The sequence below is a fragment of the Myotis daubentonii genome, chromosome 13 (genome assembly GCF_963259705.1).
Source record: "Myotis daubentonii chromosome 13, mMyoDau2.1, whole genome shotgun sequence".
NCBI lineage: Eukaryota > Metazoa > Chordata > Mammalia > Chiroptera > Vespertilionidae > Myotis > Myotis daubentonii.
The window spans coordinates 45,204,347-45,231,976 of record NC_081852.1 but is presented as its reverse complement, the minus strand read 5'-3'; the positions used below and the strand labels follow the sequence as shown (position 1 = coordinate 45,231,976).

The 27,630-nt window shown below is 44.6% G+C and overlaps 2 protein-coding genes across 2 annotated transcripts in view; one reads left to right on the top strand and one right to left on the bottom strand.

Moving 5' to 3' along the window:
• The window catches only part of LOC132214241 (histone lysine acetyltransferase CREBBP-like), a 390,706-nt gene that overhangs the window by 279,610 nt on the left and 83,466 nt on the right, over nucleotides 1–27,630 (bottom strand). The window lies entirely within an intron of this gene.
• Nucleotides 6,505–27,612, top strand: CPN1 (carboxypeptidase N subunit 1). The gene is given in 10 exon segments (XM_059661041.1): nucleotides 6,505–6,992; nucleotides 11,788–11,984; nucleotides 16,442–16,597; nucleotides 18,502–18,684; nucleotides 19,975–20,086; nucleotides 20,227–20,366; nucleotides 22,493–22,592; nucleotides 24,370–24,488; nucleotides 27,339–27,375; nucleotides 27,378–27,612. Coding segments are annotated over 10 exon segments (1,434 nt in total). The 5' UTR covers nucleotides 6,505–6,769; the 3' UTR covers nucleotides 27,545–27,612.

The following is a 27,630-nucleotide window of genomic DNA, read 5'->3' as shown; positions in this document are numbered from 1 at the left end:
ACCCAGAAAACAGCTGCAACTACCCCAGCACTGGCCCAGCTGTGAGCAGCAGCTGCCACAAAAGGATGGTTCAAAAACCAGCAGGCAGCCCCACCTCCAGGGACCCTGGAGGGAAAGGAGCTTTAAAAGTAGAGCTGAGCTTCTGGGTAAATACCCCAAAGAACTGAAAGCAGGGACTTGACCTGGCATTTGACACCCATGTTCCTACGAGCATAATTCACAAGAGCCGAACAGTAGAAACAACCCAAATATCCATTGACAGATGAATGGGTAAGCAAAATGTGACTATACATATATGTACAATGGAATATTATTCAGCCTCAACAGGGAAGGATATATATTCTATAAACGGTGGAAGAAGCCAGATAGAAAAGACCACATACGTATCGTATGATTCCTTTATATGGAATATTCAGAATAGGGAAATCCACAGAGACAGAAATTGGATTAGTGGTTGCTTAGGGCTAGAAAGTGACTACAAATGAGCACAGGATTTTCTTGGGGGTGATGAAAGTATTCTAAAATTAGGCTGTCGTGATGATTGCACAACTCTGCATATTCTAAAAACTACGGAACTGTATCCTTAAACAGGTGAATTTTATAGGATGTAAATCATATCTCAATAAAGTTGTCTTTTCAAAAAGTACAGATGCATAAGCACAAAATCATTAATAATTAGCACAATTGTCCTGATATGTAGAAGCATAATAACGAGTAAGTACTCTATGGCTAATGGGCACCTTTGAAACCCTGCCTCAGGGCACACAGCAGTCAAAATTCAGGTTCAAGCATCCCAGCTCAAGGCCACCTGGAACATCAGTATGGAAGTGGGACAGGCCAGTGAGGGAAAGGGAAGAGCCCAGCACCAGGCATGACCGTAACTAGAGGGAATCAGCCTACTTATGGGGAGTGAACAATGCAATCCAGAGCTTCCCAGGGGAGTGGGAAACTCAGGCTAGATTGAGGCTGAAGTTGAAATGGAATAGAAAGACGGGTGAGATGAATTGAAAGTTATGCATAGGTCCTAGCTGGTAAATAGTAAGTATTTCTACAAATTTGCAATCACAGCAAGACAGGTTTAGAACAAAATATCTTTGATTTTAGTGATGTCAAATATTAAGTCTCAAAGACCTTACTTAACATAATCCAGTACAAAAAGTTATAATATATAACTTTTGGTCAGTTCTAGCTCTGAATTTTTGGTGAACTTGCATTCAGCTTCATATTTATGGTCATTTGGGATGAAAACCCTCCATAAATTTCCAGTTCTCAGGGCTCTTATAGACCAAGTCCAAGAAGCTTGCTCAGGCTCCTCTTTCCTATGTATCTTCTCTGTTAGTTTCTAACACATAAGGATATGTTTGATCTTCAATGATGACCCAGTTGCTTCAGGATGGACATAGAACAGAATAAAGCTAGTAGGTTTGAAAGCTAATTATGTCTGACATTTTCTAGCTGTGTGACCTTAGGCAGGTCCAGACTTTCTCTGATCTTCATCTAAACAAATTGAAATTAGCAACACCTACCTTTTAGGTTAGGGAGTTGAGGATGTATGTATTTTCCCTGGCAATTAGCAGGGGCTCATAAATGATGGCTTTTGTGTTATCAAGTCGTTGAAAATTCTATCATAGTCGGTGCAAATTCAAATTTTATCTTTTAAGCCATTCATGGTTTTTTCCAGTCTGTTTCACAGTTTAATGTGAAAATTCCAGGCTTAGTCACTATTTAATCAATTAATATTTGTCATATTTCTCTGATATAATATTGACATGTTGAATTCTTTTATACTTATTACTAGAAGTCCGTTGCACGAAGATTCGCGCAATAGGCCTTCCTTCCCCTGGCTGCCGGCACCAGTTTTCCTCCAGCACCTGGGACCCAGGCCTTTAGTCCGGCCACAGCGGGGAAGCCAAGCCTCAAGGCTAGGCTTCTTGCCTCTGGCTGCAGTGAGGCTTCGAGGCTAGGATTTTCCGCTGTGGCCACAGTGAGCCTTAACTTCTCCGCTGCGGCCGCAGGGGAGAAACCAAGCCTCTTCAATCTTCACTCTTCACTCTGGCTGGAGCCTTCAGTCTTCGCTCCGCACCTGCATATGCAAATTAACCGCCATCTTTGTTGGGTTGATTTGCATAATCACCCTGATTGGCTGGTGGGTGTAGTGGAGTGACACCAATTTGCATGTTTCTCTTTTATTAGTGTAGATAATATTGAATTTCTCTGAATCTAAGATGCCATCTTTTTAAAAATATTTTCCAGCTTCAGAGACAATAAAATGTGAAGTAAACAGCACCTTAGAATCAATGAAATATAGTTGCCACCTAGTATGTTTGGTCTGCTTAACAGGGCTGTTCAAAGTCTAAATTATGTTAGTCCTTTCTTTTCAATGACCAGATTACTTTGTGCCAGACTCTTCCAGTTAACCTCCGCCAGACACCCTGATACCCAATATGATGTCATATCAGAACACACATTGCATTCGTTTTTCAAACTCTGAAAGAACCTCTTTACTTCCAGCAAGGAAGATGACACAGGTACAGGCTGTTTACAAATTAGGCAACACTGGTACACAGAATGGATTCAGAGTCCATGCCATCCATGCTATCCATTGGCTAGAGGGCAGTCTGAACCAACATGTCACTGAGCCAATGATGGCCCTGTTGGAAGTAGGTTTAGTGGGGACATGTGGAGGAGCCAGGAGTCAACAAAATGTCAATGAAAAGGAGATAGTTCATTATTTGTTACAACTTTTCAACTGTATTTAATACATGTTATATATCAAGTATAAGAGGAACTGGGAGTCCAGAAAGAAATACAACATTGTCTCTGGTCTTAAGAACCTTATATTTTAACCAAGGAAGATAACACACACACACACACACACACACACACACACACACACTCCAAAAGTAGAGGAAACCCCAGAAGCATTTCCCTTCTTGGAAGCCCCTGAAGGGCTGCATTTAGAAAAAGCATATTCAAGAATATTTATTCTGGTTGAAGATAGTGGGGATGGAACATTGTGAATTGACTTCCAACTTTTGAAACCAACTGAAAGCAAAATAAAAGATCAAACAAGAAAAAAGGAACTTCCCCCTCCAATAAATAAGGGAGAAGTTATAAACACCAGACTATGCAGAATGCCTGCCAAATGAAGAGAATTTTGAACTTAATCTGTGAGAACACAGAGCCAACACATCCCTGCACAGACTGTGGGAAAGAGATCAATTTAACTAAAATTAAGTGTCAGATTACGGAGCGTGGATTGAAAAATTGCCACTTAAGAATGAAATCTGTGCCCTAACTGGTTTGGTTCAGTGGATAGAGCGTCGGCTTGCGGACTGAAGGGTCCCAGGTTCGATTCCGGCCAAGGGCATGTATGTACCTTGGTTGTGGGCACATTCCCAGTGGGGGTGTGCAGGAGGCAACTGGTCGATGTTTCTCTCTCATTAATGTTTCTAACTCTCTATCCCTCTCCCTTCCTCTCTGTAAAAAATCAATAAAATATATATTTTTTTAAAAATGAAATCTGTGGTTGAAAACATTGGAGCATACCAATCGCCACCCCTTAATGGATTTTGTGCTGCTTTACTAGGGCCATTACTTGGGTTTCCAAGAAGGTAAACCCTTCTGGGTTTCCTCTGGTTTCTGAACCCTCTCACCCTCTCCTGCTGGATTTCCAATGCCCTCCAGGGACAGGCTGCTGCTCTGTCCCAGACCAACTCCCCTGGGGCCCCACCCCTCCTTGTCTTCACTCAGCCTGCCTGGCTTTTCAGTAACAGTTTGGCTACACTGTCCAGTGTGATGTATATATTACTCATATTTATTATTTTCTTACTGCCTTGACTAAGATGCTTTCCCCTTCTGTCTATTCCTCAGGGACCTCAAATGCCATCTGTTTGAATCTGAATGCAGCATCTCTTCCCCCAGCAGCTCTTCTTGGGAAATGGCACCACCTGTTGCCCAAGTCAAGAACCTGGGGGCCGCTCTAAATTCTTCCTTGTCACTCACTTCCCAGATGCACTCGACCTCTAAGCCTCTAAGCCAGCTCCGTTTCCACTCTTGCGGATCCTCATAACTAACTGCCTCTGTTTTTCGCCTCCACTGCCAGAACCTCAGTCCCGCTCTCATTCATCCTTACCTGAACCTGACTTCCTGCCTGGCTTCACCCCTCCCTCTGCACAGGTCACACTGTAGCCAGCGTGGTCTTCCTTCCACGCCAGCCACAGCCAACCACATCGTGTCAACTTGCCCCTTGCTTCCTCTGTTCAGACTCTTTATCGGTTCTCCATTCTCCTTAGTTAAGTTCAAACTTCTCTCCCTCACCAAGGCCCTCATGACCTATGGTTTATGATCTTTCCAACGTCAGGTCGCCCCTCTTCCCCAACACCTCTCCTTTCTCCTCACCACACCAAACAACTTGCTATCTTTCTAAAGTCTCTGTAAATGTTTTTGCCATTTGAAAACAAGTATGGTAAAATACCAACAGAGGACAGGTTTTGGACATATATATCCTCTCCCTCCATTTGGCTAACTCCTATTTGTGTTTCCAAACTAAGTTCAGGCATCATTTTCTCTAACCCTTTCCTATCACTTACCCCTGGTCTGATTTCATTGTCACTCCCTTGTGTTTCAAAAAAACTCTGTGCATACTTCTCTACAAACATGGCATTATGCTATAATTGTGTTGTTGTTGTTGTGGTTGTGTGTGTGTGTGTGTGTGTGTGTGTGTGTGTGTGTTTTAACTTCCTTGATTAAAATATAAGGTCCTTCAGGCCAGAGAAAATACCTTATTTCTTTCTGGACTCCCAGTCCCTCCTATACTTGATATATAACGTGTATTAAGTACATGTTGAAAAGCTGTAACAAATAATGAACTATCTTTGTTCTCTTGGATAAGGTACTCAGGAGTGAAATTGTTGGGTTGTACAGTAAACTTATACTTAACTTTTAGGGGGCTGTACTTAATCATTTAAAGCTTTTTTTTTGAGATATAATTTGTATACTATAAAACTCACCTGCTCTAAATATACAATTCAATGAATCTTGATATATTGACGGAGTTGTACAATCACCGCAATCTAATTTAAAAACACATCTCCCATCCTGAGAAGAAACCTTGTGCTCATTTATAGTTGCTCCACATTTCTACCTCCAGCCCAGGCAACCTCTAATTTACTTTCTGTCTCTATATTCTAAGCATTTCATATAAATTGGGTCATATAACATGTGGTCTTTTGTGTGTGGCTTCTTTCACTGAGCATATTTTTAAGATTCATTCATATAACACAATATATCAGTACTTCACTCCTTTTCATGTCAGTGATATTCCATTGTATGGATAGGCCATACTGTGTTTACCCATTCACCAATCAATGATTATTTGGATTGTTTCCACTTTCTTCTAGTGTGAATAATACTGCTATGAACATGCATGAGGGAGTTTTTGTGTGGACATATGTTTCATTTCTTTTAGGTAGATACCTAGAAGTGAAATTGCTGAGTTATATAGTAAATACATATTCAATCTTTTAAGAAACTGCAAAACTGTTTTCCAAAGTAGCGGCACCATTTACATTCCCATTGGCAATATACAGGGTAGTCAAATGTAGGTTTTGTGGTCGTAATACATACGAATAATAAGATAATTAACAAAAATACAAGAATGAACTCTGTTTTGTGTACTCACGACTATATGTGGATGCTAGTGTCTTCCTGTTCTCACCAACACTTGCTGTTGTGCCTTTTTTTGGTACAGCCGTGCCAGCGGACACGAAGTGGTTTGGACTTGCATTTCCTTAATGACCAGTGATGTTGGACACCTTCACATGTGCTTATTGGGCATTCATATCTCTACTTTAATAAAATGTCCCTTCAAATCTTCTAGTCGTTTTTAACTTGGGTTGTTTGTTTTAATATTGTGTTGTAAGAGCTCTTGACGTATTCTGAATATATTACCAGATATATGACTTAAGACTGTTTACTTCCACCCTGTGGCTTATCTGTTCATTTTTTCAGTGAAAAATCTGTTAAAAGATTTTGGGGGAGAAAAGGGACAAGACAGAGCTGTGCTTCAGAAAGATGGCCTGGCGGCAGTGTGTGCGATGGACGGGAAGGGACAGACAGCTCCACTGTATGACTCTGCTTTAAATTATAACACAGGTGGCAGCTGAGTGGCAACCTATGAACCAGGAGGTCACGGTTGGATTCCCAGTCGGGGCACATGCCCAGACTGCAGGCTCAACCTCCCCTGAGGGGCGTGCAGGAGGCAGCTCCTCAGTGATTTCTCTCTCATCATCGATGTTTCTCTCTCTCTCTCTCTCTCCCTCTCCCTTCCTCTCTGAAATCCATTTTAAAAACACATTTAATTATAACATAGGGAACAAGCATCGTCCAAGTTTTTCAAAATTCCCTGGGAATCAAAGGGTTATAAGCAGCTAGTTATTGGAGCCGGTGTCCAGTGCAGTTAATCAGTAAACCAGAATCGGTGAAGCCGCCGAACCTGGGGACGTGCGAAACCCTCCAAAGGGTTTTCCTGCGTCCGGAGGGGCGGCGGATGGGGCAGGAGAGGTGATCACCCCGGGGCTGCAGACGTAACTTCCAGCTGTGGGCGCACAGCGCTGCGCGCCTCCCCAGGTGCCGGCACACACCGGGCGTTTGCTGGCGGGGCGCTGGCCCGAGCTGGTTCGCGGCGCCTGGGTCTGGGCTGGCGAAGAAGCAGGTCTGGGGGAGAGTGTGGCTCCTTGCGCGGTTCCCTCGGAAGCAGCCCGGCGAGATGTCAGGCCTGCTCTCCGTCTTCCTCCATCTCTTCCTTCTCTGCAAGTTGGCGGCCCCGGTGACCTTCCGCCACCGCCGCTACGACGACCTCGTGCGGACGCTGTACAAGGTGCACAACGAGTGCCCCCACATCACGCGTGTCTACAGCGTGGGGCGCAGCGTGAAGGGGAGACACCTCTACGTGCTGGAATTCAGCGACTACCCTGGGATCCACGAGCCCCGTAAGCCCCGAGCTGTCCTTGGAGTGTGGAGGGCAGGACCCTTCCTTACAAATCCCGTCCCGGGGTGGCGGTGGGGAGGTCCCGGACCCTCCACCTACCAAAGAGCACCCCCCCCCCCCCCCCCCCGCCCCAGACTGCGCTGAGCACCTTTTCCTGCTCAGCCCTGATGGCCTCTGCCTCTGGGAGCTGCAAGCTCAGCTCAGGCTCCAGGTGGTTCCTCTTTTTTAGGTTCTAGTAGCTCCGGACCCCCATCCTGCCCGCTTCCTTCCCTCCCATTGCCCCCCCCCCCCCCCGTTATTACTCTGTCATCCTCAGTCTACCTAATGCCTCAGGAGACATAAGCAGACACCATTAGCCCTTCTAATTCTGCCAGGACCTGAGAAGGGTTTGGGGATGTTTCCTTGGGGAAGGACGGTGAGATAGAGTATGGTATCCTGGAGAGGGTCTGAGGTCTGGGGTATTAGTTTTAGTCATTGCATTATTTGTTGTTGTTGTTAGTTTGTTTCTATTATAAAAGCAAGTGATGTTTGGATTAAAATTAGAAATTAGACAAGGGGGAAAAAACTCATTCGTAATCCCGCCACTCACAGATGACACTGCTAACATACTGATGTATATCTTTCCAGACATTTTCTATGCATAGTTAGAGCCCCCTCACACGGTTTATTTTATAAAATTGGAATCATACTGCAACTGCGTTTCTCACTGCATAGCCTCTTATGAATGGCATCCATGTCTGTAAATGTAGATCTACATCATCATGTTTGGCTGTATAACATTCCATTGCATGGTTGTATCTAACTGTTCATTTATTGATGGACATTTGAGTTTTTTCTAATTTCTCACTGCTTTACTTAAAGCAACTGTGACATTCAAGTTATGTCAGTTCCTCCTTCAAACTGTCTACTTCAAATCTCTCTTCTGCTTCACTCCCACACCCTCCCCCTAGCCCAAATTTCATCCCAACCTAAGCCATTATACTAGGCTCCTAACTGACTTCCGAACTGCCACCACTCTCTGCGCCTTCCATTTAGCACAGAGATGCCAGAATAATTTTCCTAAATGCTGATACCATCGTCTCACCCCCCTGCTTAAAGGCCTTCAGTGACAACCTCACCCCAGGTGGATTCTGTCCATGACCGCTTCAGAATATTACATGGCCAGTGGGGAGGGGGGAGGGTGGCGGGCGGTGGCTAAAGGAAGGCAGAGTGAATGATTAAGTGCGGATGAGGGCCTTGCTCTGAAGCCTCATTACACAGCAAGCACCTGCTTTCCTCGTGTCGTGCGTTCCTTGTGGGAGAATGTGGCTGCTAATGGACATTGTGGAGTGAGCCCCTCCTTGCTCCATGCCCCCTGCTGGATGCGCCCTCTACTTCCTAGCACTCAAGTCTTCCTTCAGGCTTTTTCATTTCGGTCCTTCTTTTCTCTGATGCCTGTAACTTAGCTTTTCATCCACTTGTTCCTTTCATTTATTCGTTATTCATTCCACAAACTAGAGGCCTGGTGCATGAATTTGTGCATGAGTGGGGTCCCTCTGGGTGGCCTGCAGGGATCGGGCCGAAACCTGCAGTCCAATGCCACCTGCAGCTCCTACCTGCCGCTCCTGCTCATCCCGGCCCCACTGTGCCCGCTGGGGGCTTGCGCCCAATCAGTCCCAATTGGGAGAGGCTCATGCAGCTGCAGCAGTGCTTGCCAGCCATGAGCCCTGCATCTGGCGCCCTCCAAAGGGGAGTGGCCCGCGGGAGCGGGCTGAAACTGGCTCTTCGACATCCCCCGAGGGGTCCTGGATTGCGAGAGGGTGCAGGCCAGGCTGAGGGATCCCACCAGGGCACAATTGGGCCAGGAGGGACCGCGGGAAAGCTCCAGGGTGTGTCTGGCCCATCTTGCTCAGTCTGTAGCAAGCTTACCTACTGGTCAGAGCATCTGCCCCCTGGTGGTCAGTGCATGTCATAGTGACTGATTGACTGTCTGCCCCCTGATGGTCAGTGCACATCATAGCGAGCAGTTGAGCAGCCTTAGCATAGCATTACCATATTATGCTTTGATTGGTTGTTTGGTTGTTCTGCCGTTTGGCCTATTTGCATATTACCCTTTTATTGTATAGGATATTACTGATTATGACTATATGCAAGCACTTTTATAAATTCTGAATATACAACAGAGAATAAAACGAAGACACTGCTCTCGGGGCTTTAATTCTATCTGGGTAAGACTGGCAATAGATGGGTAATTACATATATATATATATATATATATATATATATATATATATATATATATATATATATATATGACAAAAGTAAGTGCTGTAGAAAAAAAATAAACCAGGAAAGAGAGATAGAGGAGGTTATACAGTACTATGGGTAGAGTAGGGGAGTGGTCAGTGCTATTTAGAAAAAGCCTCTTTGTCTAGGTGATATGTCAGTATGTGCTAAAACTGATATTGGGAAGGAAAACACTGCAGGCAGAGAAGAGAGCAAGAGCTTGGCATGTGTGCAGAACAGCAAGGAGGCCCCTGCCGCTGCAGCAGAGCGAACAGTGGGAGAGCAGGCGACAGGTCAGAGCAGCGAGGTCAGGGAAGCAGAACAGGAGGGTGGGTAGGGCCTTACAGTCTTTTATAAAGATTTTGGCTTATCTTTTTCCTTTGAGTGAAGCCAGAAGTCACTGGAGGGTTTGAAGCAGAAGAGGGACATGATCTGACTTAAAAAACTTAAAGATCACTCAGAGCCGTTATCTGTTTGGGTAAATAAATTTTCTTTGAAACATAGCCTCGCCTATTTGTTTTTGTATTGTCTAGAACTGCAAGAGTTGAGGAGCTGTGACATAGATTATATAGCTCCCAATCCAAAGTATTTACTATCTGGCTCTTTACAATAAAAGTTTGCAGAACTTTGACTCAGGGGAATGCACTTTAATGGGGCCGGGCAGATGCAGGGAGTTCAAGTAGGAGATTTAGTGTAATAATCCAGGTGTGAGAGTGTAGAGGCTTAAACCAAAACGATAGCAGTGGTTGTTATAAGCGGTTGTATTCCGCATACTACATTGAAAGTAGAGACCAACGAATTTGACAGGGAGCACCTACTAAGTGCAAAGCACTGTGCTAGTTTCTACAGGGCAGTAGTTGCCCATTTTTAGATTTCAAAGAAGTTAAACATTTTAAAAAATAAATAAGAGAGATTTCATTCATGGACAATAGAGACCATTATAAACTTTTGAACAATAATAGATACAGAGGCAGAGCTGCCTCAAACAGATTGTCAAACTGCAGCGGGAAGGCCGGGGAGGGTTGGGGGGCAGGAGGTAGGGGGGTAAGAGATCAACTAAAGGACTTGTATGCATGCATATAAGCATAACCAATGGACATAAGACACTGGGTGATAGGGGAGGCTAGGGGACGGTCTAGGGCGGGGGGATAAAATGGATACATATGTAATACCCTTTGTAATACTTTAAGCAATTAAAAAAAAAGAGAGAGAGAGAGAGAGATTGGAGGAGACTAAACTATATTTTCCAAATTTTATTTTACTGAACAAGGATGTTGAAGATACTACCTGCCATCTGCTGTCACCACCCTTTCTTAAAAGAAGGGTTATTTTAACACTAAGAAAAGTAAGGAAGACATAATCTAAGATTAAAGAAATGCACAAAGAATTAAAGACTACACATTATGGAAAATTTACATGATCCTTGTGGGTCATAGACATTTTGGGGGGAAAGACTGCTGGAGGTACACTAAGATAAATGCCCTAAAATATTTGTTTAAATGTATGTATTGGAAAGGCCAGGTCCAGTAAAGGAAATCGGACCTATGCAAAATTAGGTAAAACTCAGAGTAGAAAGTGGTGGGTACCATAGAAGGGAGGTTCAGCAGTGAGTTCACTCACAGCAGAGAGAGCCCAAGATGGCCCCCCAGGGCCTACCAGGGCGTTGAGGGGGACTTGGAAATACAGAGATGAAGAGGTCCAGGAGCAGAAAAACCACAGAGGCAGGAAGAGGGTGGAAGGGAAATCATGGAGGGAGGAAGATAAATCACTTGGCCAGAGCGTTTCCCCTTCCTTTAAAAAGGGGCCGGAATTATTTACTTTAAGGGGTTCTAGCGGCTCTTTTCCTGACCTCAGTTCTTGCTTTAATTGAGCAGTTACTTTAGCCAATGAGAAGATTAGGGAATGAGACTTAGGTAGATTCCTTCCCACTCTGTGCCTCAAAACACAACATTCTCAGATACTATGGAGAGATTTTCGTTTCCTAAGTACCAGGAAAGTTAAGTTTTCAACCAAGATGATTAGAAACGGTAATGGTATAACCTAGAGCGCTTAGGTGAGCAGGTCTGGGGGAAACCCCGCCCTCATCCTAAAAGACTTGTCTCTGAGAAGCAGCGAGCTGCCTGCGTAAATGCTCCCTGGGCTTTGGCCTCTACCAGATTAGGCGCTAGGTGACTTCAGACAAGTTACTTACCCTCCCCCCTCCCCAGTACCCTCATCCTGAGGCGAACCGTCACCCCTTGACAAGGTTTCTGTGGAGATTGGCAGTAGTGAGCACAATGTCTAGTACACAGTAGGGCTTCAGTCAGTGGTAGTCGTTATTTTCCCGGGCATGGATTCGTGTAGCGTTTGTGATTGCAATTTGTTGGAAAGGGGCTCGGGGATTACTGGGAAAGACCCAACCGAAGCATGAGATTTTCTCGGATTCGCTGGTGAAAAAGAGGGAAACGGTCCCTTTGCAGAGTTAGGCACCCATGGCTCTTGCAAACGTTCCCCACCTTTGATCGTCCCGCGTGTCTTTCTCACGCTTGCAGTGGAACCTGAAGTCAAGTACGTGGGGAACATGCACGGCAACGAGGTGCTGGGCCGCGAGCTGCTGCTGCAGCTGTCGGAGTTCCTGTGCGAGGAGTTCCGGAGCGCGAACCCGCGCATCCTGCGGCTGGTCCAGGACACGCGCATTCACATCATGCCGTCCATGAACCCGGATGGCTACGAGGTGGCGGCCGCCCAGGTACCGCGCTGGGCAGAGAATAGAGCCATCTTAAGGGATGAAGTAAAAGCCAGGAGACAATGTGTCCTCTCGGTGCCACTGTAAGAAATATAATGAAGTATGAAGGTTTGGGCTCAGGGCTATAAAACCCTATGCAATGAATAAGGGATCTCTCTGAATTTCAGTTCCCTCAGCACCTTTCCAGTGGACCTCCTGTTTTGTTTTGTTTTTCTTTTATATTTTTATTCATTTCGAAGAGGGAGAGGGAGAGAGAGATAAACGTCAATGATGAGAGAGAATCATTGATTGGCTGCCTCATGCACGCCCCACGCTGGGGATTGAGCCTGCAACCGGGCATGTGCCCTGACCGTGACCTCTTGGTTCATAGATCCACGCTCAGCCACTGAGACACGCAGACCGAGCTGACCTCCTGGTTTTATTGGAAAGGTCAATGAGGCAATATTTGTGAGGACACTTTGAAAACTGGAAAATACTATGCAGGCATGAAGGGACATTGCAAAATAGACCTCCTTCCCGGAACTTTTAGCTTTGAGCCCTAACTGCTCTGTATTTGCATAGGGGTTGGGGGGGAGGGGCGGGGGGGGTGGTCAGAGAAATCAAGCTTTTCCCAGAACTGTGAAATGAGGAGTTAATTTTAGATTCTTCATACTTTATTTCTGTAGGTTTTTTTCCCCTCTACTAGTGTAGTATTCAACTTTTTAATTCTTTATTTTAGAGTTTCATTTGCAGGGGAGAGAATTCTATGGATTTTTACTTTATGAACATAAATTCAAAATGTCAGTGTGCCTAACTTTAAAGAGGCAATTCTTTTGTGGCTGTGCATTAAAAAAGTCATAAGTGAATATTTTGAAATACAGAGTCCACCCTCTTCCCGCAGCTGAACTAGAATATTCAAGGGCAAAGCCAAACACCTGCCTTACGCAATGAACACGTTCCTTTGAAAGCGATGTTTGAACCTGATTTGTTTTGGGGGGAAGGGGGGGGTTGGGGTGTAAAGTTTTTTTAAATTTAAAAATATGTTTATTTGGGGCAGGCTTGAATTTTTTTTTCATTTTAAAATCTAGAATTCACTGCTTTACTTAATTTTTTATTTTATTTTAGTGTGGTAAAAACACTCAAGATGAGATCGACCCTCTTAACCAAATTTTAGGTGTACAGTACAGTATTGTTAACCACAGGCACAATGTCGTACAGCAGACCCCCGGCACTGATCCCTCCGGCTCAACCAAAAGCTAATGCCCATCGTTGAGTAGTGCCCACTCCCCCTCCCCCAGCCCCTGGCAGCCACCCGCCACTCTGATTCCATGAATCTGACCACGCTGTCCTGCACAGGTAGAACCACACAGTACCTGTCCTTTCACGACCAAGAGTATTGTAAGCAGGGTAGGGCTGGGGGGTGAGCAGAGACAGGATGGGGAATGGAGCCAAGATATTGAACTCAACACAAATTTGACCTTTGCAATCTCCCAACTTCCTGCTGGTGTGATGTAACAAATGAAGCAGCAAAACCTTTTCCCTTCACTGGAAATCAGAGAGGTGGCTTGAGACCTGAGTTTCCAAAAGAGCAGAAAAATTTGAAAGAGTTGGGGAGGGGGTGGCACCCCAGCCTGCCTGCTCTCCTTCTCTTGACCCTTCCCTGCCCACATCTTTTGTGGGATGAAGTGGGGGTGGGAGGAGGTGGGGAAACCCCGCCAGCTCTCTAAATCCTAGGGGCATCTTTGGGGAGCCAGTCCCTTTTGCTTGCCTGCTGTGCACTTGTTCAGAAGGAGCAGAGCTTGAGCCTGAACCCAAAGAGGACCCCTCAGGTTATCAAACTCTCAGAGTTACCTGCCATGCCCAGAAGAAACCTGTCTGCGTGGAAGACCAGCCTGGCCACCAAACTTTAAAGCAGCTTTGGCCCTAGCCGATTTGACTCAGTGGATAGAGCATCGGCCTGCCGGCCTGCCGACTTAAGGGTCCCGGGTTCAATTCCAGTCAAGGGCACATGCCCGGGTTGCGGGCTTGATCCCCAGTAGGGGGTGTGCAGGAGGCAGCCAATCAATGATTCTTGTCATTGATGTTTCCAACTCTCTCTTCCTCTCTGAAATCAATAAAAAATATATATATATTTTTTAAAAAGCCAGCTATGGGTAAGGCAGAATAATGCCCCTTCCACTTCCTCAAAGACGCCCAAGTCCTAATCCCTGGAACCTGTCTGCTTAGCTAACAGCCTCATGTGAGCAGTAATACTGATAGGTAAATTAACATAGCTGTTCATATGAACAGGTAAGAGCTAGTTGATACTAATAGAAAAGTAGTTAAAAACCCCTAGAGGCATAAGAAAAAATCATTATCTCATGAAGTGAAAAATCAAACTCCAAACTGAAAAATCAGTTAAGTGTCTTCCACTGGACAACATTGATATAGGAAATGTAAGAGAACTTCAAAAAACATTATGTTCTCAATGAGATCTAAGGATAAAATATAAGCAGGATGCCATGAAAATGAAGAAATCTGTGAAAAATAGATTTCTTGGAAAGATAGGAAACTGGTAGTACCTTTGTGAGTGTTTAGCTGCCCAGCACTGAACCATTCTCCTTCCTTCTAGGACTAGCCACCACATGGGGCTCTACTCTCTCAGGCAGCAGGGCTCAGTGGACACTAGTCCCCTCCTCCAAGGCCACCAGAACATTACATGGAATTTATTTTAGTTATTTATATAAACATCTGTCTCCCCACATATACTGTGAATTCTTAGAATGTTAAAATAATGTCTCATTATTATCTTTCCCCTGTCTCTATCAGAGATGGACTTAAATAAGTGTTGGTTAACTAGATGGATGGATGGATGAATGAAAGAATGAATGAATTCACGACCAAATAAGTGATAAAGTCTGAAGTGTAAGCATGAGGTTGATATTATTCAGAAGATAAGCAAGTGTACTAACTTTTAGAAGTGATGGTGGGGTGTCCATGGCACAGGCAGTTTAAAAAAACAGTTTAGCTATTTCTGCAAAAGTTAAATATAGACTTACCTTATGACCCAGCAGTTCCACTAGGTATCTGCCCAAGAGAAATGAAAACATGGATTCACGCAAAGAATTGTACATACGTGTTCATAGCAGCATTATTCATGATAACCCCAAAGTGGAAACAACCCTAATGTCCATGTACTGGTTGAAAAAGTATCCCCCCAAATTCATGTCTACCTGGAACCTGTAAATGTGACCTTATTTAAAAATAAGGATCTTGTATATGTAATCAAGTTAAGATAAAGTCATACTGCATTAGGGTGGACCCTATATCAAATATGCCTGTTGTTCTTAGAAGAAGAAAGAAATTTGTCCGGCTGGTATTGCTCAGTGGTTGAGCATCGACCCATGCACCAAGAGGTCACCTGGATTCTGGGTCAGAGTGCATGCCCTGTTTCGGCTCAATCCCCAGTAGGGGGCATACAGGAGGCGGCCAATCCATGTTTTTCTCTCTCATCAATGTTTCTATCTCTCTCTTCCTTGTCTCTCTCCCCTCCTCTCTCTTTCCCTCTCTAAAAAAAAAAAATCAATAAAAACTTTTTTTTTAAAAAAAGAAGAAATTTATACAGAGACACAAACAGAGGGGGAGAAGGCAATACGAAGATGGAAGCAGGAATTGGAGTGATTCATCTGCAAGCTAGGGAACGGCAAGGGTTGCTAGCAGCCACCAGAAGCTAGAAGAGACAAAGAAAGATCGTCCCCTAAACCTTTAGCAAGCATGGCTAGATTTCAAACTTCTAGCCTCCAGAATTGTGGGAGAACAAATTTCTGTTGTTATAAGTCATCTAGTTTGTGGTAATTTGTTATGGCAGCCCCAGACAACTCATACAGTCTATTAGTTGGTGAATGGGTAAACAAAATGTGTTAAATATAATGGAGTTATCCTATATAATAAAAGCATAGTATGCAAATTGTCCCCTTGACTGGGAGTTTGTCCAGGAGTTGGACCAGGGGGTGGGGCTGGCTGGGGGAAGGGAGGGAGGCCCCGGCCAACAGCCGGCAGCTGCTAGGGATCCTACCAGTGCAGAATTTCATGCACTGGGCTTCTAGTTCACCAATAAAAAGGAATGAAGTACTAATACATGCTACAACATGAAGGAACCTGGAAAACACTGTCTAGTGAAAAAAGCCAAACACCTAATGTATGATCTCACATATGTGAAATGTCCAGAAAAGGCAAATCTACAATAGCTAGAGTGACTGTAAAAGGGCATGAGGGTCATTTTTAGGGTAATAAAAACGTTCTCAGATTAGATGGGGTGATGGTTGTAAAACTCTGTCAACATCCTAAAATTAATTGAATTGTATACTTCAAATGGGTGACTTTTATGGTACATAAGTTTTATCTCAGTAAAGCTTTTTTTTGTTTTGTTTTGAAGTAGGGGTTCTTCAAATATAGGATTCAGTCTGAAACCTTCATTTTCCCTCTCTCCATTTCCCCACGAGGGCCCAGACGCTTCTGGATATCTGGTTGGCAGAAACAATGCAAATGGCGTGGACCTGAACCGCAACTTCCCCGACCTCAACACCTACATCTACTACAATGAGAAGTACGGAGGCCCCAACCACCACTTGCCCCTTCCAGACAACTGGAAAAGCCAGGTACGGGAGAAATTCACATACAGAAGCAGGTGCATCCACACCTGGAATTTCCTCTGGAAATCTTCACATCAACTAAAGAGGCGAGAACGAGACATCAACTCAGCTCCATGTTAGTGTGCCCAGAGCAGCAAGAACTGCCTCTTCGTACTGATCCCCTCCCCCAGCATAGGGACCTCCCAGGGGCACCTGCTCACAAAATGTTTGATGTTAGTGGCCATGGTAGTGAGGGACGTGAAAGCGGTGTCATACATTGCACAGTATTTTATAAAATTATTTCAGTTGATCACCGTAACACTGTGTGGCGAGTGCATCCCTCAGTGTTACCATCTCTATTTTTTTACGCTTGTGTAATTTCAATTCTCACAGCTGTAATTGATGGAATCGGGTTTAAAACCCAGGTCTCCCCACTCCTCATCCAACATTCTTTCTACTGCCCTGTACTTGACACAGAACTCTGTCTATAGAGAAAGCTCTCTTGCATGTGGACTGTGTGCTCATCAGCAATGAGCTATAGAAAGAAATTAGAGAGAGATAGAAACATCAATGATGAGAGAGAATCATTGATCGGGTGCCTCCTGCACGCCCCCTACTGGGGATCAAGCCTGCAACCCAGGCATGTGCCCTTGGCCAGAATCGAACCCGGGACCCTTCAGTCCGCAGGCCGGAGCTCTATCCACTGAGCCAAGCCGGCCAGGGCGAGAGAGTCTTACTCTTATGCATAGTTTTCCCTCCTTCCTTTCCATATGAGCATTGACTACTTTACCGTACTCTCATTTCCCTTCCTCTCCACTCAGAGGATCCCATTCGATGGTCCCAAGCCTTTCTCCCCAGGAGGCCTGTCCTGTCACCTCTGGTAATGTGAATGCTTTCATCCTGCAGGTGGGCCTGCTCCTGAGACACATTAACACCACATAACCTCTAGGCACATCCACCCCGAGAGGAGGAAAGACAGGGAGGATGTAAATTACTGCAAGCCCAGGGGGTTCGTGGCTTTCCTTGGAACACCGTCACTCATTAGCCCTGTAATAAGCAATCAGTAGGGTGGGATTTTACTTCTTAGCCAAGCCTGGCCCATGTTACACTGTTCTCACCCATGGAATTGGGGTATGACCGTGTCACCATCACAGCAGATGTGTTAGGGAAAGGAGGAGGTAGGCAACCTTTACTGCAAACCAGCGTTTTCCACATTTATTCACCAAAACCCGAATTTCTGCGAAGGTGCCTGAGAAGCCACTGAAGCAGTGGGTGAATTGGAGGGCTCTTCCCTGGGGCCAGACGGGGTCAAGCTTGGGCTCTTCTCTCTCCCTTTCATTCCCTCTCTCCCCGCTCGCTCTCGCTCTCCTCCCCACCACTCTCTCTCCTAGACTTTATTTTTAGAGCAGTTTTAGGTTCACAGCAAAATTGAGTAGGAACTACAGAGAGTTCCCATATACCTTCTCCTCCCTCCCCCCTCACCGCCCCCCCACACACACCCCCCTCCCGCTTCCCATCATGAACATCCTGCATTAGAGTGGTGCATTTGTTACAAGTGATGAACCTACCTTGACTCATCGTTCTTATACAAAATCCATAATTTACATTAGCGTTCACTCTTCATGTGTACATTCTATAGGTTTGGGGAGAAACATTGATTTGTTGCCCACTTACTTATGCATTTATTGGTTGCTTCTTAAGTGTGCCCTGATCAGAGATTGAACCTGCAACCTTGGTGTATGAGACAATGCTCTAACCAACTGAGCTAGCTGACTAGGACCATCCACTTAATTTTTTAAAACCATCATGCAAAAGGTCAAAATTTCCCCACCGACACTTCCATACCTGGTAGGACCTGTCTTATCCGGACATGCTGTCTCCTCAGGCCACTTACCGACAAACTTATTCAGACGTCTCTCATCTCTCCTCAGGTGGAACCCGAGACTCGGGCCGTCATCCAGTGGATACGCTCCCTCAACTTTGTCCTCTCAGCCAATCTCCATGGAGGGGCGGTGGTGGCCAATTACCCATATGACAAGTCCCTGGAGCATCGGTTCCGGGGTTACCGCCGCACTGCCAACACCCCCACGCCTGACGACAAGCTTTTCCAGAAGGTATGCAGAGCAGTGGCTTGTCCAGCTGGGAACGTGGGACTCAGGAGAGTAACTCAGGCCAAGTCAGTAACACAGGACCCTGGTAGGTACAGACCACAGAAAGTAACGGACAGCACTGCTTGCTCATTAGGCGCTCAGTCTAGAAAACGGCATTTTATTTTGAGTGATAAGACAAAGTGTCATGAAAAAAATAAGCATCTAGGAAAGCTTTATAGTACAATTACCACAGTGTGAAAAAAGTACTTAAGCTAATGACAAGCAAGAAATATGCCCAAAGACTAATAGTGCTGGTGGTAAGTGAGTGGCATTAAATGTGAATTTTGGGGGCTCTAATTTGCAATTTTATGATAGTAAGGCTATATTTATGAAAAATAGACTATGCACATAGTTCAAAATGGCAATAGAATAAAATTAACATTATTTTATTGTTAATGTATTATTAATAACATATAATTTATATAACTTAATAACATTTATTATTACAATTATAACATTAATGATTAATTATCAATTAATGAATTACATAGAGAATAATACCAGTTTTTGCTTTGCAAAGCAAGTATATCTCATTTTTTTCACTGATATAAAATAGTAATGAAAGAGAATTAATAGAGATTCTAAATATATTCCTTTCTTAACACACAATTCACCCTCAAAATAGTTTTTTCCTGACAAAGTCCTATCTTACTTGCTTCTTTCTTTTACAAAACTCAGCTAGAAAATGGAACACCAAAAATGGATTAAGGAGTACAAACTGTCAGTTATAAAAAAAGTCCCAGGGACGTACAGCACAGCGTAGGGAATACAGTCAGGAGTATTGTAATAACTATGGATGTGTCAGGTGGGTCCTAGACTTCCCAGGGCAATCACTTCATAAGGTATAGAAATGTCTAATGTCTAACATTATGTTGTGCATCTGAAATATAATATTGTATGTCAACTGTAATTGAAAAATAAATTTTAAAGTATAAAAATAAATAGTTATAAAAAAAGAAAGTGTCCACCTGGAAGGGAACTTATACATCATCTAGTGTCACCCCTCGCTTTGCACTTGGAGAAATGTAGTCCCAAGATAGTGGAAAATCAGATTTCAGGTTGCTTAACTATAATCCTCTGCACACACACACTCACACGTGCCATCCCTAAGTTGGCTGGTATTTTCTTCCACTAAAGCAACTAATCAGTAGTTTATACCTAGTGGGGTTTCTTGGCTTTACGCAACTTCTAAGTGTGAACATCGCAGTGTGCGCTGGGAACGCTCAAGGTCATGTCTGCCCCCTTCCCCTCCAGCTGGCCAAGGTCTACTCCTACGCACATGGATGGATGCACCATGGCTGGAACTGTGGGGATTACTTCCCGGACGGCATCACCAACGGGGCTTCCTGGTATTCGCTCAGCAAGGGTAAGGGGAGGAAGTGACTATCAAGAGGTAGGATAGAAGGTAACCAGGTGTGTGTGTGGAGAGATTGTGACTAAAGAGAGTTAAAATTGCCGTCGGGCGGGAACCTGGTTGTTCAAATCTGCCCCTGCTCTTTCCCCTAGGAATGCAAGACTTTAACTATCTCCATACCAACTGCTTTGAGATCACTCTGGAACTGAGTTGTGACAAATTTCCCCGCCAAGAGGAATTACAGCGCGAGTGGCTGGGTAATCGGGAAGCCCTAATCCAATTCTTGGAGCAGGTAAAATTGAATTTTTTAACTTTTATGGTTACGGAAAGAGAAGGTTTTTCCAATGGCAGGCAAGGTTTCCTGTGTGGCTCAAGTCTCACTTTTGCTCTGACTCATCAATATATCTGGGCTTCTTCTACCAATGAAATGTATCCATTCAACATTACTGAGCAAAACTATCCATCAGAAACTGTACTCTATGCTGGGGATTGTGCATATACAGAAACAAATACCCCTATCCATAGGGAGTTTATATTCTAGTGAGAAGAGATAGACAGACAATAAACAAAGTAATCAAATAAATCACATAACATGCTAAATGCTATGAAGAGGCCTTACCAAGGTGACATTTAAGCAGACTTAAAGGAGGGAAGGGAGAGAACCATGCAGATGTCTGGAGAAAAGGGGGTTCCTCAGTGAGGACACAAAAGTAACTGCAAGGCCAACAACAAACACCGAATGAGGTGCAACACACCAGTCACCGGGGAAATACACATCAAGCCCACAGTGAGCTACCGCTGCACACCCATCAAGACGGCTGCTTTCGAAAACAAACAATGACAGAGCACGGCAACTGGCGGCCAGGATGTGGAGGAATTGGAACCGTTGTACGTTATTGGCGGGGATGTAAAATGGTGCAGCCTCTGTGAAAAACAGTACTACAGTTCTTCAAAGAAATTAAAAATAGAACCACCATATGAGCCAACAATCTGCTTCGGGGTAGATACCAAAAAAACAAAACAAAACCCCCCAAAAACAAAAAAAAAAATAAACAAAAAACTGGAAGCAGGATCTTAAACAGGTATTTGTTCATAGCAGCAGTATTCGTGAGAGCCAAGAGGTGGAAACAATCCAAGTGTTCAATGAGAGATAAATGGATAAACAAAATATGATCTATACATTAAATGGAATATTATCCTGCCTTAGAAAGAAGGAAATTCTGGCTGTAGCCAAGTTTGGCTCAGTGAAGGGTCCTGAGTTCAATTCCGGTCAAGGGCACATACCTTGGTTGCAGACTCCATCCTGGCCCTGGTTGGGCTGCATGCAGGAGGCAACCAATCGATGTGTCTCTCTCACATTGATGTTTCTCTCTGTCTCTCCCCCTTCCTTTGACTCTTTCTAAAAATCAATGGAAAAATATTGTCAGGTGAGGATTAACCGGAAAAAAAAAAAGAAAAAGAAAAAGAAGGGAATTCTGCCACATGCTACAACATAAATAAACCCTGTGGACATTATGCCAAGTGAAATAAGCCAATCACAAAAAGACAAATACCTTATAATTTCACTTATATGACATATCACGAGTAGTCAAGCCCTTGCTGGTATGGCTCAGTGGATAGAGCGTTGGCCTGAGGGCTGAAGGGCCCTCGATTTGATTCCGCTCAAGGGCACATGTCTGGGTTGCTGCCGATCCCCAGTAGGGGGTGTGCAGGAGGCAGCCGATCTATGATTCTCTCTCATCATTGATGTTTCTCTCTCCCTCTCCCTTCTGCTCTGAAATTAATAAAAATATATGTTTTTTAAAAAGAGTGGTCAAATTTATAGACAGAAAGTAGAATGGTAGTTGCCTGGGTCTGGAGAGAGAAGGCGATGGGACTTGTTTAGTGGGTATAGAGTTTCAGCTTTAAAGAATGAAAAAGTTCTGGAGATTGCTTGCACAACAATGTGAATATATTTAACACTACCGAACTCTACACCTAAAAATGGTTAAAATAAGAAATTGTATGTTACATGTATTTTATCACAATTTAAATTTTTTTAATAAAAAAAAAAATACGAAGCCAGAACACTATTGTGGTTGTAATAATTACAAGAGCAGGGGAGAAGGTAGCAGGAGATGAAATCAGTCAGCTAACTGAGGCTGTGGCTTTAGAGACCATCACAAGAACTTTACTGTTGCTCTGAGCTGGGTTTGCGTATGACACGATTTGACTTAAATTTTAATGGGGTTATCCTGATTGCTGTATTTAAAAGGGATTATTTGGTATAAGGAGAGGGGACAGAGAGACCAGTTAAGGGGTTATTAGGCTAATGTTTGTGAGGTTAAATGCAAAAGCATATGAGACAGGGCTCTAGGGACTCTAAAACACTGTACAATGTTTTATGATCACAGTTATACCGTAAGTTTTTTCCGACAGGTACACCAAGGCATCAAGGGAATGGTGCTTGATGAGAATAATAATTATCTCCCGAAGGCTGTCATTTCTGTCAGTGGGATTAACCATGATGTCACCTCAGGTAGGTAGCCACTCCCTCTTCTTCAGCATAACCAGGAGGCCAAATTGTAAGCCAGTGAGACTCACAGGGACATCAAGGCCACTGGGGGTGAGGGGCTGGAGGAGGGAAAGGTAACAGAAATGGGAACAGTGAGTTAAGAGGCCAGAACCAGGAAAATGCACATGTCACATCTCTCTCAGCATCAGGAGCCACTGCCTCATGTCACTTTGTTAGGGGTGTTTTCTGGGTTTGCAGCTAGTAATAGTAATAGCTCTCATACTGGTGGGAAAGGGGTAGAAAGAAAGGAGTGTAAACCGGATGCTTAGTCTTGTCCCTGACCCAGGTGTGTGTGTCACGACACCTCCATTCAGGACAAAGCTGGCAAGATGCATCCTATAAACCTGGTGCAGGGCAAGATTGACAGAACCTCCGACATGGTTCAGAACATCTCATGCACGATGGTGTTACAATGAGGGTTTCTTGACCGATGTCATGGTAGTACGAAGCAGGGAAAGAACAGGATCGCTGGGTCAACTGGAAAGAACGAAAACGAGGTTGATTTTGGTGCTCCCAGCAGTAGGGCCCGTGGACTTACTTATGATGAAGTCTATCAAATTATCTGTGGTGAAGGACACCTTTATCTGTGCGTCTTTAATTCAGTATTCTGTCTTTTAAATAGCCATGTTGGTTTTGAGTGTGTGACTGTTTATATGCAAATACTGTTTAGTTTTTATTGGAATTGGGCCTTTCTGATACAATCCTAGCCACCTCACCTGGATGTGAGTCCTTGGTTAAGAAAATGATAGCCCTGGAGTATGACTTAAATTGTCCAACATAAGCATAATAAGAGACTGCTTTTACTAAAATATTTTAAAGTAAATTACAGACATTTAACAGGGGGCAGAAAAGAGACTTTCTCACTGTTTATGGACTGTCTCACTCTTAATTGCATTTATTTCAATTATTCATTGCTGTACACTTAAAAAGAAATTTAAAGGCATGGTCACAATTGGTTCAAAAGAGATGTGAGGTCATTAACCAAATTGCTACATCCCTGCCACAGAGCGAAAGGCCTATTTTTGAATTTCATTTTTCTCTTTTAGAGGTGATGGAAGATATATTGAAAATAGGATTCTCAAAATCAGACCTTCAGTGGTCGTTCAGTCCAGCCCTCCCACTCAATGTAAGATTGTACGCGAACGACACCACGGAGACAGCTGGTTGTCCAGCCCAGGCCCCCACGCCCGTTGGGGCAGCTGTGCACGGCACAGCGGTGTTGCTTCCCCAGCGCCCTCAGCGGTCTCTGCCTAAGTCCTCACAATTCCCTAAAGCCGTTCATTTCCTTTGTGAAGCTCCGTGTGTCCCAGTAGTCTTTGCTTCTGTCTAGCAAAATGTTCCTCCCAGCAACTTAACCCCAAAGTCCCCCTGCTTATTTCTTCACGGTGGCTTCCCAGGTATTGAGCCTGAGGTCGCATGCATTCTCTTTACCAAGCAAAGGCATTCACAGATATTCAACCTTCCTCCCAGTGACCCTTTCCTGGACATGAGTTGTTAAAAACACAGGGTCTAGAGTCAAACACCATATTCGCAGGGCAACTCCTGTTTCTCAGAAGCTGAGGCCCATACTCCTCTTAGGTAAAGCAGCCTATGATTGTAGATCTTAACCGGCTTCATTACGCTATTAAGAAAAATCAAGCTTATGGTCGGCTGAAACCCTCAGATCGTTTTTTCATATAAAGACTATATATCTGGGGCAGTTTCTAATCAGCAGCCTGAGTTCTATCCTTGTAACCTTTAGGTGATCACGGTGACTACTTCCGGCTGCTGCTTCCAGGCACCTACACTGTCACTGCCACGGCACCTGGGTTCGACCCAAAGACTGTGACTGTGACCGTGGGTCCCGGGGAACCCAAACAGGTGAGTTAGGCTGACTTTTACCGAGCGGGTAAAGATCACTCATACAGCGTCACAAACAACCAATCGCACAGTTCTACTCTTTGCCAGTCTTTTTTCTTTCGCCATAAAAAAGTCTCATTGCTCTCACACGCTAATTTTTCTTTCATCACTTTCCTGTTATATCCTTCCCCACTTCCTTTTGACTTTTCCTTTTCCTCTCTTTAACACAGCCGTGGGCAAACTACGGCCCGTGGGCCGGATCTGGCCCGTTTGAAATGAATAAAACTAAAAAAAAAAAAAAAGACCGTACCCTTTTATGTAATGATGTTTACTTTGAATTTATATTAGTTCACACAAACACTCCATCCATGCTTTTGTTCCGGCCCTCCGGTCCAGTTTAAGAACCCATTGTGGCCCTCGAGTCAAAAAGTTTGCCCACCCCTGGTTTAACAGCACACTGGTTAAAAGCACTGTCTGCTTCTCAATCCAGCTCCCTTGTCCACAGACTGTAGACACGTTAGCCAATCGCTCTCATCCTCACCTTCTTCGGTCTGTAAACTGGTGGCAGTGGCACCGCCTTCACAGGAGATTGAAATAAGAACCTGCACGTAGAGCATGCAGTACAGTGACTGACACCTAGAAAGTGCCCGGCAAATGTTAGTTCGCAAGGTCCCAGAGACCTTGCCAGATGCATGGGTTCTCAGGGGTTGCATTCTTCTGTGCCATCAGCAAGGACTACCACCAGATGGCACTCTGCCCCCTTCTGGTGCCCCATGTGCCCAGACCCCTTCCTTCCCACTCGCCTCAGCAAGAACCAGCCGACATTCAACTTTCCATGGCATGTTTTACATGAGAAGCAAAGAGTGTTGGTCTATAAGCCTAAATCTTTTGAGCTCTAGTCATATTAGATTAGGATCTTAAAGATAAAGAGGCTCAGTGATCACTCCCTTCCCCTGCACGTTGTAAATGACTTCCATGCAGATGCAGAAAACCGAGTAACTCTTCCACTGTAGCCTGTTCCCGGTCCCAATTTCCCTTTTTTTCTTATGAAACCCTCTGCTCCTCATCTACCCTAAAATCAAATGACAGTTAGGCAGCTGTATGCATGTGTCTTGCATTAAAGCAAGTCTATTGGTTATGCTTATATGCATGCATACAAGTTCTTCGGTTGATCTCTTACCCCCCATCCTCCGCTAACCAATGGACGCAAGACACTGCATGTGCCAGAGGGTAGGGGAGGCGGGGGCGGGGGGGGGGGAGTCAATGGGGAAAAATAGGAGACATATGTACTACTATTTGTAATACTTTAAACAATAAAATTAAATTTAAAAAAATAATAAATAAAAAAATAGCCGAAACCGGTTTGGCTCAGTGGATAGAGCGTCGGCCTGCAGACTGAAAGGTCCCAGGTTCGATTCCGGTCAAGGGCATGTACCTGGGTTGCGGGCACATCCCCAGTAGGAGATGTGCAGGAGGCGGCTGATCGATGTTTCTCTCTCATCGATGTTTCTAACTCTCTATCTCTCTCCCTTCCTCTCTGTAAAAAATCAATAAAATATATTTAAAAAAATAAATAAATAAATAAAGCAAGTCTATTCAGGGCCAAATGCAACCAACTGCAAATCTTGAGTGACATGCGCTGCTTCAAAATATTTCAACTCCTGTGTGATATGGCCTTTCAATAAATTAACATAACCCATTAGTATATTGTCTCTTGGATACAATTCCCAGATACCATAACAACTAAGAATCCACGTAGTGATCACAGTAGAGTCTTCCCATTCTAAAGCAGAGATCCACTTGGCTCGGGGTGGCGGGGGGGGGGGGGGGGGACCCCTGACTGGATGGTTTTCACGTTACAATTAAGACCCTCTCAGACACCTCCCAGCGTCAGGGTTCCCCTCTGCTTTCCCACAGCCTTCTAGATGTCATGTTTCTCTCATTGCCCTCTTCCTTTTCTCACTTCGTTGCTTCTTGTTTCTTTTCTAAATTCCTGTATTACTCTAGTGCCATTGGCGCTGACTTCCCTGACTTTGGGGAACTAGCAGAAAAGCTGACTGTAGATTTTTGTGGAAGCGGCAAGAAAGCATCCCCTGGAGAGCCCTCTTAGTCACAAGTTTTCCAACTCCCAGCGGCTTCAGCAGCTCCCACTGTTCCAGGGGCTTGGAAGCTGAGGGTGCCTCGGGGAAGGGTGGTCAGAACACTGAGCCACTCCCTCTCCCTGCACTTCCTGGGATGGTTCTGCAGCTCCTGCACAGCCAGTATATCCCAGCTTGTTGGTCAAGACCATCATGATATCTGAGTGCCACAGCCGGAAGCGAAGTTCCCAGGTATTACTGGAAAGGATGCATTCATGCGCACGGCAATTGGGAATGTAAGAATCCATATTAACAGTCTGTCTCATCTCTCCAGTCTGTGTTTCTCAACGATGATGGCAGAAAGTTTAGTTCTGAGGACCTGAAGCGAGTGCGTGCTGGAGCACGCCACCCGTGATTCACGGTCAGCGGAAAGGGGTTATTATGACACCATCAACCTTAGTTCTTGTCCGAGGCAACAGTATTGGCAAAATCGTGGTTTGAGTTGTAGGTATAGTTTTTTTCAAATACATATAAAGTGAATGAATATTAAGTTCATCCAGGTACACCTTGTGTGTCACCTTAGGTAGCACTTTGGGGGGAATATTAGCCAAGCCTATATGACACCACCAGTGCTGCTTGGGATCGTTGCTGTGATAATTCTCCTGAGTCCCCTGCACTCCGAACCTGCGGCTGTGATGAAACAGGGTCCAAGACAGGTCTTCCCCCAATTTCAATGTCAGGACGTCGAAAACCGCCTCCTCTGCTCTCCTAGCGTCCTCTTCTTTTCTTCCAGGTTGACTTCCAACTCAAGAGAAGCACCCCTCAAGTAACTGAGTCCCCAGCGCAGCACCTGGAGGCAGACTCTTACCAAAGCAAGTACAGCCCTGGGTAGCCAAGCGAAAAGATACAGAGATGGCAGCGGCCGAGTCCCTGCCCGAAATCTCAGCGATTCACTGCGGCCCAGGGAGCACTTCAGAAGGCTTTGGTCCTGCTGTCTGATCACATGAAGCATTCTTTCTATTTTATCACCTGGGACATATTTAAATATAAACATATTCAGGACAATTCAGGATGGTCTCCCTCTA